Genomic DNA, 14,734 nt, shown 5'->3' with positions numbered 1-14,734 from the left:
GTTCCTGGCCCCGCCCTTCGCGGACGCTGGGGTGGGGGCCTCGAACCGGGTCCCGGAGACTCCAGCCCCTTCAGCCAGAGTCCAGGCCCAAGCGCTGCTGACCGCGGGAGGAGGCGTCCCTGATTCTCCGGGGCCTTCCTGGCTTGGCCCCGCCTCCCCTCCCACAACCCTTGCTGCCCAATAATAACCAATAATAATAACAACAACTATGGCTTTGCGCCTGCTAAGTGCTTCACACGTTCATATTTATTCGTCAGTGGGCCGGGGATTTAGCCCAGTGGTTCAGCCACCTGCCTCGCAAGCGCCAAGACCCGAGTTCGATCCCTAGTACAAAAAAACAAAAACGAAAAAACATTTATTCCTCAGAACAATTCTAAGAAGCACTGTCATTTATTATCCCTGTTTTACTCAGCAGGAAAGAGGAACAGAGAGGTTAGGTAACTTGCCTAAGAGCACACCGCTGTGTTCACAGGTAGGTCAAAGACAAGGCCCAGGCCCTGTGTTCAGTGCTTTGCTTTCAGCCTGTCAATCATTCCTCTCAGTAGCTCTGCTTTTATCTCTAATCTGCAGATGGAGAAAGGAGGCTTAGTGGCTAAGATAAACAACTGGTACCAGGACCAGCAGATTGTAACCCAGGACTGAGCTCCTTGCTGACCTAAGGGGAGGGGAGGTAGCAAAAGGCAGAAGGCAGGGTGAGCTGAATGTGCTCATGCACTTCTGTCAGCCCTGGGGAAGCTGAGGCAGGAGGATCACCATGAGTTTGAGGCCTGCCCAGGCTACACAGTGAATTATGTACATAGTAAGACCCTGCCTGGAAAGCCAAGCCGAACCAAAACAAAAACAAATAAAAGGAGGAGGAGGAGGAGAGGAAGAAGAGGAAAGTGGTAGAGTTAGGGCTTCCCAGAAAAGGAAGCTGAGAAGTGGGGCCTGGTAAGCAACGCTGCACTGATCACCAGGTGGTAAAGACGATGTTCAAGAGTCAGGGTTTGGACCCACCCAGACCTGGTTCCCTTCCAGGCTCATCAAGGGCCTTGCTGTGTGACGTCAGCCCCATGGCTTCACCTCTCTGAATTCCATTTCTTAATCTGAAAAATGGAGAAAGACTCCCTGCCTCTTAGATACTGTAACATACAGAAAGCACTTAGACTAGGTGTGATCACCGGTGTCTGACATTTACCCAGGGGGGTGCGATGTAAGCCCTCTGACCCTGGATGAGGTGTTGATGAATGCTGTTATTGACATGCATCTTCATCAGGGAGAATGGAGAGCTCTCCTCATCCTGCAAGCCCCTACCTCCCTCGGGGAGCTCACCCAGCTCACACTGGACTTCCCTTTTCAGAAGCCCTCCGTCTGGCCAGACGAGAGGCTTCCCCAGCCCGATGTGGGGCCAGCCGGAGTTCCCTCGCTCCAGGGCTCTGGGGCACCGTGCCAAGAGTCCAGACGCCAGAGCTGGCACAGGCCCCGCTCCTGGGGAGAACAGATGGCGTCTGTGAGTGCACTTGGCTCAGCCAGAGTTTCTGGCAGATGACAGGCGCAGAGACCCACTGGAGGGGAGATGAGTGGGAGAGGGAGCAGAATTTTTTTACCTAGAAGGGACGCCTGTTACTATCTCTTTCCTGAGCTCTAGCTGTCTTTTCCAAGCATAGTAAAACATAGCTTATATAGTTTTTCTTCCATTTTTGTATTTCTTCTGAATCCTCCCATCAGCTCCAACGGTGCTGGGATTTGATCTCTTTTGTTCACTGCTGAGCCTCAGGGCCTAAAACAGTGCCTGGCTCAAAGTGGGCCTTCCTTACATATTTGTGGGATGAGGGCATGAATTCCTACTGGCCTCAGTTTTTCCCCAAACTGCGGAGCCCTGTGGGTCCCTGATCATCCTCAGCCACTATAGAGATGAATTTGTGTCCAGCTAGAGCTCTCTGTCCACCATCAGCCTTGTAGGCTCCTCAACCCACCCCTCTCAGGATCCAGAGAGGCCCAGCCTTCTTGAAGTTTTTGATGAGCCTGGAATGTTATACACCAGATTCCGGCAAGGCTCTGCAGTAGAGGCCTACGCCATCCAGTGAAAGTTTTGAGGAGGAGCAGTCTATTATTTAGTCTCAAAGTGTCTTCCCACAGATTACTCATAGAGGAAAAAGATAATGTTAAGGAAAAACCTAGCAGACAGTCCCCTAAGTGGCTGATAGAAGCTAATGTCAACAGCCTGGGACAAATCGGTTAGGACAAATGTGCCACCTGAGAAGATGCACTGAGAATGACATGGTATTGCTTCTGTGGTTTTCCTGTCAAAAAATGCATTGCCTAGCTGGGTGTGGTGGCGCACGCCTGTAATTCCAGCACTCGGGGGGCCAAGGCAGGAGGATCGCTCTGAGTTCAAGACCAGCCTGGGCTACACAGTGAGTTCCAGGTCAGTCTCAACTACATAGTGAGACCCTGTCTCAAAAAACAAAACAAAACAAACAAAACAAACAAACAAACAAAAAATGCAGTGCCCAAGCCAGACATGGTGGTGTGCGCCTGCAGTTCCAGCTTCTCTGGAGGCTGAGGGAGAAGGATCCCAATTCAAGCCTGGCCTGGGCAATTTAGGGACTTAGAGAGATTCTGGGTGGAGCAGAGACAGTGGCAAAGCATGCTATTAGGACAATTGGGAAAACTACCACACACAATATAGATTAGATGATAGTTTTATAACAGTGTTAGATGGGTACTATGACAAATGTTGAATTTGATACTATTATTACATAGGAGAATTTGCTCACCCCCCCCACTTTCTCTCTTTTCCTTTTTTGTACCAGGGATGAAACTCAGTGCCTCATGCATACTAAGCAAATGCTCTAGCATTGACATACAGCTACAGCCCTTTTTCAATTTAGAGACAAGAGTTGGGGGGTTAGCTCAGTGGTTCCAATGCCGGCCTCAAAAGTACAAGGTCCTGAGTTTGATCCTTGGTGCCAAAACAACAAAAAAAAAATTTTGAGACAAGGTCTCACTAAGTTGTTCACTTTGGTCTTGAATAAACTTATGATCCTCCTGCCTCAGTCTCCAGAGTAGCCGGGATGACAGGGACATATGCCACACCTTGCTAAGGTACTTTTGCTTTTGTGTTTCTTTGATATATGTTTGCAAAACAAGATTATTTACATTCTCCACTGGATGTGGTAGTGTGTGCTTGTCATCCCAGCAATCTGAAAGCTGAGGCAGGAGGATCTGTGTGAGTTTGAGGCCAACTGGGGCTATATAGTGAGTTCAAGGCCAGCATGAACTACATAAGGAATCTCAGAAAAACAAAATAAAATACATTATTTTGGGACATATATCTATATAGATATATTTATATCTTGATTATTTTCAATCCCATTTCTCCCCTTCCAGTGATGGTGACTTTTGGATAAGGAGTGCCCAAACTGCAACACCAAACCCACTTATTTATCTCAAAGTGCCAATTCTGCAATTAAACCTGAATACTGAGATTTTAGTTTAGAAAAACCAACTTATACATTAACGTCTTTTATCTTAAACGAAAAACACAGTAACACGCACGCCACAGGTTCACCACCACTGCTCTGTCCTCTCCCTTCCCCTGAATCCCTTTCCCTACTCCAAAGGTTAGCTTTTTACTCTTCATTTACAATTTAACTTCTCATATAAGCAATGCTATGCAGTAATAAATGTGGAACGCTCCTCAAACTTGTGTGCCATCTTTTTGCAGGACCATACTACACTTCTCTATCTTGCTATCCTAACTCAAAAACAAAACAAAAAGAAAATTTATACCCATTGAAAGTAGAATGGTGGTTGCTTGGGGAATTGTATAATGGTTCTATTATAGACAGCTAAGTTAGGTCGTAATGTTGCCTTAATATTGTAGGCAGTCAGACAGAGCTGGGCCCTGGAGGGAGTCAGTGCAGAGTATGAGAACACTTCAAAAACTGGAGGTGCATCTGAAGAAGATTAAAATCACAAAGGCCAGATTTACATGCTTCCCTAAGGAAGTTTGAGACTATTGGTACCACCCTTTTGAGATTTCCCATATAAATAAACCATCATTTCATTAGAGCTGGGCCTTCTTCTCACGTTCACTAAGACTAAGACTACTAAAACTAAAGACAAGACTAAGACTATAGATGATCAACCAAGATTAGTGATGTCATCCATAGGCCCTTGCTACTATTGGATCCATATTAGCTAAGTGATTCTACTTGTAATCTTATTGGTTGGTTATAATCTGACCTCCATTGTGCCCACCTCTCCTGACTTTGCTCTATAAAACTTCCTCAGAAAAGTGGGCTTATTGGCAACTCAGTCAGGACTCCTCCTATTTCTCGGGCGTTATTTCTATTCCCTATTATTATTCCCCATTCCTATACTCCAATAAACTTTCCTACTTTTAAGCTTTGTTGTTCCTTAGAATTCATTCTCCAACCTCAGGGAACACAAACTCAGCATATCTAACATCTAACATGTTGAGAGCTACATTTATTTCTTCTATATAAGTTCTAGAGAATTTCAGTTTTGCAAGATAAAAATAGTTCTGAAGTTCGATTGCACAAAAATGTAGCTAGCTATAGTTAACTACTGAACTATACAATTAAAATGATGAAGTTGCTAAATTTATGTAATGTTCATTTAACCACAATTAAAGTAATTTTTTTGTGTTACATCTCTAGCCTTCTCTTTTCTTTTTCCATCTTTTTTTTTTCCTTTTTCTTTTTCTTTTTTAAGAGAAGGTCTTACTAAGTTCTCAAGGCAGGCCTTGAGAGTCCTCCTACCTTGACCTCCCAAATAGCTGAGATTATAGGTATGCACCACTATATTTAGCTTAAAAGAACTTTTTTATCCTCAAAGGATTGAACTCATAACCTTCAAACTGAGTTACATCCCCAGCACCCTCCTCCCTTTTTTGAGACAGCATCTTACTATGTAGTTCAGGCTAGCCTTGAACCTGCCTCAGCCTCCCGAATTCCGGGATAACAGGTGTGTGCCAGCAGGCTTGGCCAAAAGAACTTTTAAATAAAAAAAGTACAAGTAAATAAATGATAATGTGTTTCTGTAAAAATAAGATATATAAACTATTATTTGAGTAACAACATCAAAATTGAGAAACATCAAAGCAAACATGTAGTGTTTTCTATATTGCAGTCAGTGCCCTAAATTCATTACATATTTATATTAGTTATCTATTGCTGTGTGAAAAACTACTCCCAAAATTTAATAGCTTAAAGTAACATCAAGGGCAGATCAGACCCTCAGCTACATTTTGAGGGGAATGATGAGGAATACAAAAAGACAGAGGTAATTTTCAAGATATAAAGGGGGGACTGGGAGGAGTCCAGCCTCTAGTAGACAGACTCCAATAAAACTCCATGGTTGGCCCACTTTTATTAGTCAGTGAGAAGTTCAGGATGAGGGACAGCACACTTTTCATGGAACAGCAACTACAGAGAATGGATGGACAAGGATTAAATTAAGGAGGAACCAGATTTTCTCTGCACTCAAGTGCCTATATATTGACAACTGTGCTCAGCAGATGCTGTCTTGCCTCATGAGTGCTTGGTTATCGGCATTCTGCCCATAGCCAGGGGCATGTGGCCTTCTGCATACTTTCTGGTTCCTGAGGCAAGATAACACTGACCTCAAGACTGACTAGTTCTCAACAAATACTTACATGCTGCATGGTTTCAGTGGGTCAGGGATCAAGAGACAGTTTAGTTGTGTGATTTTTGTATCCAGGTCTCTCAGGAAGATGCAATCAAGATAAAGGCTAGAGATGGGTATGGTGGCAAATGGCTGTAATCTCAGCACACTGGGAGGCTGAAGCAGGAGAATCACAATTTCAAACTGAGCCTGGGCAATTCAGTAACTCAACTAGATCTTTTCTCAAATTAACGGGAGTGGAGGTGGGGGATGTAGTTCAGTGTGAAGACCCTGGGTTCAATTCCCATTACTAGGGAAAAGAGAATAAAGGAAGGGAGGGGAGGAGAGAGAAAAGGAGGGGAGGAGAGAGGAGAGAAAAAAAAGAAAGCGCTAAATGCCATTTAAAAAAAAAAAAGAAAGGGGGGGCCAGGGATTTAGCTCAGTAGCAACATGCCTGTCTTGCAAGAGCAAGGCCCTGAGTTCAATTCCCAGTACGGGGGCCGGGAAGGAAGCCAGGGATTTAGCTCAGTGGTGCTGCACTGCAAGGTCCTGAGTTTGATTCCTGGTCCCCCCAAAATTAAATAAAAGTAAAGGTCTGAGGATGTAGCTCAATGGTGAAGTGCTTACCTAGCATTTATAGGGTCCTGGGTTCAAATAACCAGTACCAAGAAAAAAGAGTAGCTTTTAAGTTTGGCTATAATAGTAAAATGAATTATTTGACTTATGTAAATGTTATCATATTAATATATTCCCCCTTCCTTTCAATAATTTGGAGTTGGTGAAGCGCTGAGCAACATCCTCAGCCCTTTTTAAAATATGTGTGACCTGGGCTGGGGATTTAGCTCAGTGGTTCCACTACCTGCCTTGCAAACACAAGGTTTCAAATTCAGACCCCAGAACAACAACAAAAAAAAGTGTGACTTGGCATGGTGGTATGGTCCTCTAACCCCAGCACTGGGGAGACTGAAGCAGGAGGATTGTTGTGGGTTCAAGGCCAGCCTGAACTACATAGCGAGATCCTACCTTAAACAACAACAAAGTATTTTGAGAAAGGGTCTCACCGAGTTGCTAAATTACCCAGGCTTAGCTTGAATTTGCAATTCTCCTGCCTCAGCCTTGCAGAGTGCTGAGATTACAGGTGTACACCACCACTAATGCAAACTTTTGCTTTTTATTGTGGGGGTAGTGGTTGTTTTTGTTTTGTTTTTGCTAAATAACAAGGAAGTATGTTGTTGCTGTTCCAGTCTGGGCTGGAGGAATGAAGGAGCAGAATTCAAATGGATTTAGAGTGGGAAAGACACTGCTCCAGAATTCAGACTATTTGTATGTGTGCCCATTCGTGGGTAAAATAACTGAGACCTAGAGCCCAGCAAGGTCATAGTTCAGATCACTGGCAGAGCTCAGATTTGGAAAACAGGTGTCTTAGGGCTGGGCATGTAGTTCAGTGGGGCAGCGCCTAACTGGCATACTTAAGGCCTTTGGTTTTATCTCCAGCCCCGCAAAAAACAAAACCAGAAAATAATACCTTCTGTAGACAAAGGAATACCGTTCTTCACGTCTCATCCTAACCCCATCCGCAGTGCTCAGAATCAGTGCCAACTGGATTTACCAGTAGCTGAGAAAGAAGCTAAACTAACAGATCCTTCAGAAGCCCGAAGGAGCTCAGATCGGGAGACCCACTCCCTAGCTTCTCCTGTCTCTGTATGAGATTTCTTTGCCTTTGGTCCTGGCTCTGTTCTGACTTGTGGTGCTGGACGGGAGCGTTTTTGTTTGTGTTTTGTCAAGGTGGGCACAGAACAACGAAAGATTGATTTCGTGTAGACGGTATCTGACAGAATATTGCCGCTCAAACAGCCACAATCAAGATGGAGCTGCCCAGCCACGCCCCAATGGCTGAACTTTGGGTGGGTGAAACACTTTTTCCAAAATGGAACGAGAGGGAAAGACAATGTCCATCACACCATGTCCCCGCCTCCAAAGGCAGCTAACACCAACCACCAGCGCGTAGGGCTAGCATAAAGCCGGGGGCGGAGCCTGCTGTTGCCACAGCAACAACCGAGGGCACCCCAGAGGAGCGCGCCCGCGTAGAACTGCGCTTCAAATCGCTCGCTGCTACAAAGGCCCTGGGGGAGGCGTAAGTCAGTCCTGATCGGCGCCCGTGGAGAGGACAGGTTAGGCCCATGAGCTACAATCCCCGCAGCCGCTTTTGCCTAACCTAACGGTTAAAAGCCCTGAGGTAAGAGTAACGCATGCGCGGCGCCTGGAGGCGGTGCCTAATCGGCCCTGCCTTCCAGACGCAGGCACCTCTTGGAGCTTGGGAGCTGGGCAGACGCGAAGGGGCGGGATTGTGCGCTATGGGCGGAGTCAGTTACCTAGGGCGGGGCCTTTCCCCGATTGCTGGGTAGATTTATTTTATTATTTTTTTGGGGGGGGTATTTATTTTAGGCGGGGGACAGTTAGGCGCCAGTTCCCTAGCCCAGGGGTTCCACCCCCGTTTCTTCCCTGCTTTCCTGGGAGGCAATTAGGATCTGTGGTTTAGACCGCAGCGTCAGTAGGTTGACGAAATTAGCTTGGAATCCTAGTACTGCATTTTACATGGTGGGCCTCAGTTTCCCCATCTTTCAGAAGGAAATAATAATATACTTACCTCACATGGCTGAGATTATTGGTTTTCCCCTCCCAGGGCCATGGCTGAGGTGCACGTGATCGGGCAGATCATTGGGGCCACCGGTTTCTCTGAAAGTAGCCTCTTCTGCAAGTGGGGCATCCACACAGGTATTTCCCAGGCCTGGTTCATCTCCTGACCCTGACAGAAGCTCCCCCAGCCTAGGGCTCCACACCCCTTCCTTCACTCTCTGACTCCCTGGCGGATCCTCACTTGTCATTGGCTGTCAGGACTTCTTGCCCAGACTGCATCCGTCTCCCTCTTATCTTTTTCCATCCTGCCTCTGGCGGCTCTGGCTCCTAACCTCTACACTGACAGCTCCTAGGGATAGGGCCTGTGGGCTAGGGCCCTCCACTTCCGGTCCTCTTAACATTAGGCAGTCCTAACTACTGTTTGGCTTGCACCCACAGTCCCAGGGGTGCCCTAGGACCCCTCCCCCATCCAAGTCTTTGCTTAATAGTCTCCATTTATTGAGTTCTTGCTGCAAAGTAAAGTTTCTATCCCAGATTTGCAGTTGAGAAGACACCCTGGTTTTCATGGTTGTCTGTGTACTCCATTGTAGCATTCACTCAAGTCTGTTCACACAGGCCCAGGAGGGACCTTGGAAGCCCTGGTTCTCAAGCCTCCCCTTCTGAGGCTCTGTGTATAGCAGATAGTGTAATGGTCAGGGTCGTAAGCTGCCAGATCTGGGTTCAGATACTAACTTCCCCACCTATGAATTGGGAGGCTTTGGACTTGACCTCCCTGAGCCTCAGTTTCCTTGTCTGAAAACGATAGCAGCTAAAAGGTGGCACAGGATTGAGGCTAAAAGCACGGATTTCCTGTGTTGAAAACCAGTTGTTGCTTCCTTATGTGATAATGTGATCGCGGACTTTATGGATCTTGATCTTGTGTTGCCCTTGATTTCCCTGTCTATACAATGGGAATAATAATGATACTTACATTGAGTGGTTGTCCTCAGGACTTAATGATTATCAGCAGGGGCGGTGGGTTCAGCCCAAGCTGTGGAGTGCTTGCCCAGCAAGCATGAAGCCCTACATTCAACCCCCAGTACCACACCACCAAAAAAAAAAGAAAAAAGTAAACATTTAAGTGATTATCGGCAGCATTAGACTAGGGCCTGGACTAGGGAGTCTTCAATGAGTATTTGCCTGATTCACAAAACGCTTTGATAGGGTCTTGTTTGTAAAGTGCTGTGTGTGTTGTCACAGATAAGTGCCCATAAAACGGAGGTGGTTATTGCTGTTATCATCTTTTCAGGCCTGGGTCTTTTCTGATTTTACTGGGAAGTAGGGTAACAGTTGCGAGTTCCTGGGAAATTGAGATCCTCCAAATGAGCAGATAAAAGGCAGGCTCTGGAGTCAGGCTTGGTTTTCAGCCTGGACCCCTTCACTCATGTGCTATGTGACCCCGGGCAGATGTTATCCCCTCTTGGAGTTCAGAGAGGAAGGGGCGGGGGAAAGCAGATAATGAAACAAGCACAATGATTACAGATCACTGCAATTATTAAGAAGAAAAAATGGGATTTTATGATAAGGACTAGTCTTGGTTTTCTTCTCTCTGTCTCTGTCTCTCTCTCTCTCTCTCTCTCTCTCTCTCTTTCCTGCCCTCCCTCCCTCTTTTTCCTTTTGGTACCAGGGATTGAACTCAGGACCTTGCACTTATGAGGCAGGTGTGGCACCACTGAGCTAAATCCCTGGCCCAGGACTAGTCTTGGAATAGGAGGGTCAGAGAGAAGCCCCCCTAAGGAGTGCCACTTGAGCTGAGCTGTGAAGGATTTAAAAATTCCAGAAAGAACAGCCAGTGCAAAGGCTCCGAGGTACAAGTACATGAATGGGGCTAGTAAAGCTTCAGGTAGTGAGGGAGAGGAAGAGTGGCGGGAAATGAGCTCAGGGAGGTGGGCACAAGCCAGGGTATGCAGGGCCTTGTGGGCCACGTTGGGGAGTCTATAAACTGGGGCATGGTGTAGGAATTAAGAATCCCAGGGGGACGATTTAATGAATGCATTGTTTAAAGTGCCTAGCATAAAAACAAAACAAAACAAAAAAATAAAGTGCTTAGCATAGTATTTGGCATTTAGTAGGCACTCGGTGTGTTCCTTATTTTATAACTCCTTAGTAGGGTCACTTTTTTTATTTTTTGTACTCGGGATCGAACTCAGGCCCTTGTGCTTGTGAGGCAGGTGGTGGCAGCACTGAGCCAAATCCCCGGTTTAGTAGGGTCACTATTAAGACCTGTTTTCTCAGAGTAGGCTCATGCCTGTAATCCCAGCACTTGGGAGGCTGAGGCAGGAGGATCGCCCATGAGTTCAACAGTTCAAAGCCAGCCTGGGCTATACAGCGAAACCCTGTCTAAAAAAAGAAAAAAGAAAAGAGAAGAAAGACCTGCTTTCATGATGTTCTGGAGAATAACCTTGGCCCAGCCTCTAAATATGGGATGAGGGCAATCATAAAATGTTACAGGAACTGAAGACATCATTCAGTGGTAGAGCATGTGCCTACCATGCACAGAGCCCTGGTTTCCATCCCTAGCACCAAAACAAACAAAAATAACCAACAACAACCAAGAAGACTTATCTTCCACTCACTGAATTTTCTCAAAATTATAGAATACATTATTTGGTAGAGGGGAAACGAGGAAGGGAAAAATAACTTGCCCAACGTTGCACAGGCAGAAAGAAGAGTGTGCCAGGATTTGAACCCAGACACTTGGCCGCAGAGCCCATCCTTTGTAACCCTCACCCCCATCATGAAATATGAGGTGGAAGCAGGCCTGGAGCCACAGGGGATCCCCTTCCTAAAAGCACTCTGACTCTGTCCTTACCACAGGGGCGGCGTGGAAGCTCCTGTCGGGAGTGCGGGAGGGCCAGACACAGGTGGACACGCCCCAGGTGGGGGACATGGCCTACTGGTCCCACCCAATTGACCTGCACTTCGCTACCAAAGGTCTCCAAGGTGGGTACCAGGTGCTGGAAACAACCCATCTTGTCCTGCTCCCCATACTTTGTGGGTCCCCGGTAGCCAAGCCTGCCCTGGAGAGGCTGAGTTGAGGCCTTCCCAGGCCTGTGCTACAGGAGTGAGATGAACCAGGGTCCGGGGATACAGGAGTTGGGAAGGGGTGGGTCAGGGCCGGGGAGGGGGAGTGGCCTTCAAGTAAAGGGACCATGCAGGGCTCTGCAATAAAGAAGCTGAGAGAGGGTTCATGAAGGTTAAGGAGGGGTGGTAGGGAAGGAGGGAGAGGGCACGGGCTGGTTGCTGTTCCTCAGGAAGGGCTCCTCAGCTGGAAGGCACAGGCTGCTCAAAGGGGAAGTGAGTATTTGGGGGAGGCGGGGTGTCGGTTCTATAGAACATGCAACAGATTCCAGGAAATAGCCTGGGTAGAGGTGCTGCGTGTTCCAGCAATGTCAGTGCTGTTTACTGATTGCCTGCACAGCAGCCCCTGTTCGCCTGCTATCTTCAGGGGCTCCATCCTGCAGGAGAGACAGACCTATCTCCAGACAGGGCCAGCCAGAGCGGACAGGACTGGGAGGGGGGACTGTGGAGGCCATCGGAGCCCAGAAGAGGTGTCTGAGCCTGTCCAGAGGCTGGGAGGGTCTCCTCGGGGAGGAAAGAACGAGCTTCCCATGAAGGGCCAGGAGGAGCTAATGAGACCGAAGGCCAGAAGAGAGTTCTAGGCGGGGTTCTTAGTGTGTGGAAGGCTCACAGGGAAGTGTGAGTGCAGACATTAGGGAGCTATGGGAGAGCAGGATGGCAGGCGACAGACTGTGCAGGGCCTTGACCGCCATCTCCTAAGGCACCAGGAGCCACAGCAGGCAGTGGATCAGTCAGGTTTCACTTTTCAAAGCTTTCTCTGGCTGCTGGTAATTGGAGAGTGAGGCAGAGAACTCTGTCCTACTGCTCATCAGGTCCCCAGCCCCCCATTCTATCCTGAGGAAATCCTGTCAACTCTCCACGTGAGATTTATCCTAACCTCCACTTTTCACCCGCTTTGTGCCCAGCACCTGATCTGTCCTTTTTCCTCCCTTACCTGGATTAGTCAGTAGCATCCTGACTGTGCTCCCAGCCCCAGCCCCTGGAGCTTGGGCCCCTACGCAGCCAGCAGGGCTCTGGGGGACCCTAAATCAGCACACATCTTTCCTCTGCTCAGAACCTTTCAGTGGTTCTTGTCTCATTCAGGGTGAAAGACAGAATCTTATCATGAATCACAGGTCCTTGAACAATCTGGTTGTCACTTTTGTTTTGTTTTCTGATAGGGTGTCACTATGTAGTCCAACCTGGCCTTGAACTGGCGGCGATCCTCCTGCCTCAGCCTCTCCAGTGCTGGGATTACAGGCATGCGCCACCACACCTGGCCTTGTTGTCACTTCTGCCCCTTCTCTTTCTCTGATTCAGCCACACTGGCCCCACCAGGGCTCATGCCCACACAGCGCACTCCCTTCCCTCCTTTAAGTATTTGCTTAAGTGTCACCTTCTTATTGAAGCTCTCTTGATCCCTTCCTTTCCAAACCACACCCCCACTCCCAACCTCCTGGGCTTTATTTTTCTCCAGAGCAGTTATCACCATCTGACATAACCTATAATTTGCTTATTTACTATGTTCGTTGTCTAGGGCAGGAATTTTTGTCTGCTGTGTTCACCACTGTGTCCCTAGGTCCTAGAACAGGGCCTCGAATGAAGGAGGGGCTCAGAATAGAGGGTGAGATGGCCTGGGTTTCTAAGGGATGAGGAGCTGAACCACATTCTGGGAACACTGGCAGACTTATGGCAGGGGAGAATCAGCCAGGCATGGTGGCACACATCTGTGATCCCAGGACTCTGGGATGCTGAGTCAGGAGGATTGGAAGTTTGAGCCTAGCCCGAGCAATTTAGTGAGACTCTGTCTCAAAATAAAAAATAGAAAGGCTAGGGATGTAGCTCAGTGCTAAGGCCCTGGGTTCAATCCTCAGAGTGGGGAGGGAGAAAAACAAAAAGCTTCTGGCTGCCAAGTGGAGGTAGATGGGACAGGAGGAGAAAGAAGGCCCTGAGCCCTGGAAGGAAGATGAGGCAGGGCCATGAGGAAAGGCAGAAGGCATACAGGACAGGGCCCAAGGGGCTGATGTGGAGACTAGAGGAACGGCAGGCTTCCCTGGAAGGTACTCTGAGAAGCAGACCACAGAGCAGCAAGTCAGCAGAGGCCAGATGCAGGGCCTTGAATATAGAGGAGGGTGGACTTTACAATGAGGATACTGGGGCCCCATGGAAGGCTTCCGAGCAGGGGAACATAAAGGATGTAGACAGATCCCTTATGCTACTGTGCAGGTTGGAAAAAGAGGATGGGAAGCCATAGAGGAGGCAAGGGCAGAAACCCCAGGGGAAAGGGCCAGGCCTAGGTCTCCAGTCAGGAGCGGGGTTGGGGGGGACGGGACCCAGGAGCAGGAGGCTGGGCCCCACCATCCCTCCTTACTTCTCCATCCTGTCCTGCAGGTTGGCCCCGGCTCCATCTCCAGGTGTGGTCCCAGGACAGCTTTGGCCGCTGCCAGCTCGCGGGCTATGGCTTTTGCCATGTGCCCAGCAGCCCAGGCACCCACCAGCTGGACTGCCCCACATGGCGGCCACTGGGCAGCTGGCGGGAGCAGCTGGCCAGGGCCTTTGTGGGTGGAGGGCCGCAGCTGCTGCATGCGGACACCATCTACAGTGGGGCCGACCGCTACCGCCTGCACACAGCCGCTGGTGGCACAGTGCGCCTTGAGCTGGGCCTGCTGCTTCGTCACTTTGACCGCTATGGTGTGGAGTGCTGAGGGATCCTGCCTCCAGCGGTCGGCCCTCATCCACAGCACTGGCCACGCAGTGCAGACAGGATGGCAAGCAGTCGAGATCACGGCCCTGAGACGGTCAGCCCTGATCCTAGCCAGGCATTGCAAGGACCTCGAGCCCATAAGGCCCCTGCAGTCCCAGTTCCCCATGTGTCACATGGGGTAGTAAGTGTGGGTCACAGGGGTGGGAGGAAAATGCTGTTTAGCACAAGGGACATGCTTAATAAACGTGAGTGATTTTTACAGGTGTGGAACCTTCCTGACCCCCTTCATCTGTAGCTGACCTCTTCCCCCACCTCCCACTGACACCCTGCCTGCTCAGGCCCCCATCTTCTGTCAGCCCCTCTGCCCCAGCCTCTCACCCCCTTCCCGTCCTGGGTGCCCCTCCTCTGAGTCTCCTTTCCTCTGTGTCCCCATTCTCAGATGTTACGCTCCCTACCACATCCTCATTTTCTCGGTGACCCCACATCAACCCCCAAAGCCCCAATCCATCTCTGTCATGGGCTTTGGTAGCGCTCGGCCGCCAGGAGGCAGCACCCTGATCGTGGGGCGGAGCCGGGGTGTCCGCCCCCTCCCCACAGCGCTGAAGGGACCCCCCTCGGAGCCCGCCCACGCGAGATGAGGACCGTGGCCCCCCCATGCCC

General features: G+C 49.0%; 2 protein-coding genes across 3 annotated transcripts in view; one reads left to right on the top strand and one right to left on the bottom strand.

The window, feature by feature from the left end:
- The window catches only part of Tmem91 (transmembrane protein 91), an 11,725-nt gene extending 3,374 nt beyond the window's left edge, over nt 1-8,351 (bottom strand). Inside the window, exon 1 of the mRNA XM_010623345.2 lies at nt 8,282-8,351. The gene's annotated coding sequence lies outside the window, so the exon portion shown is untranslated. The remainder of the gene's footprint in view (nt 1-8,281) is intronic.
- B9d2 (B9 domain containing 2) lies at nt 7,671-14,333 on the top strand. 2 transcript variants are annotated; one of them, XM_010623339.2, is made up of 4 exons: nt 7,671-7,805; nt 8,318-8,409; nt 11,128-11,253; nt 13,762-14,333. In XM_010623339.2, the coding sequence occupies exons 2-4, from the start codon at nt 8,322-8,324 to the stop codon at nt 14,073-14,075; spliced, it is 528 nt and encodes a 175-aa protein (XP_010621641.1). In that variant the 5' UTR covers nt 7,671-7,805; nt 8,318-8,321; the 3' UTR covers nt 14,076-14,333. The 2 variants fall into 2 exon arrangements, with proteins under 2 accessions (XP_010621641.1, XP_010621640.1); XM_010623338.2 differs by having other exon boundaries at nt 7,671-7,870.
- The last annotated feature ends 401 nt before the right edge of the window (nt 14,334-14,734 follow it).

This window comes from Fukomys damarensis, unplaced genomic scaffold (assembly GCF_012274545.1).
Source record: "Fukomys damarensis isolate Sample0158 unplaced genomic scaffold, DMR_v1.0_HiC HiC_scaffold_19, whole genome shotgun sequence".
NCBI classification, from domain to species: domain Eukaryota; kingdom Metazoa; phylum Chordata; class Mammalia; order Rodentia; family Bathyergidae; genus Fukomys; species Fukomys damarensis.
This window is presented reverse-complemented; position numbering and strand designations above follow the sequence as displayed.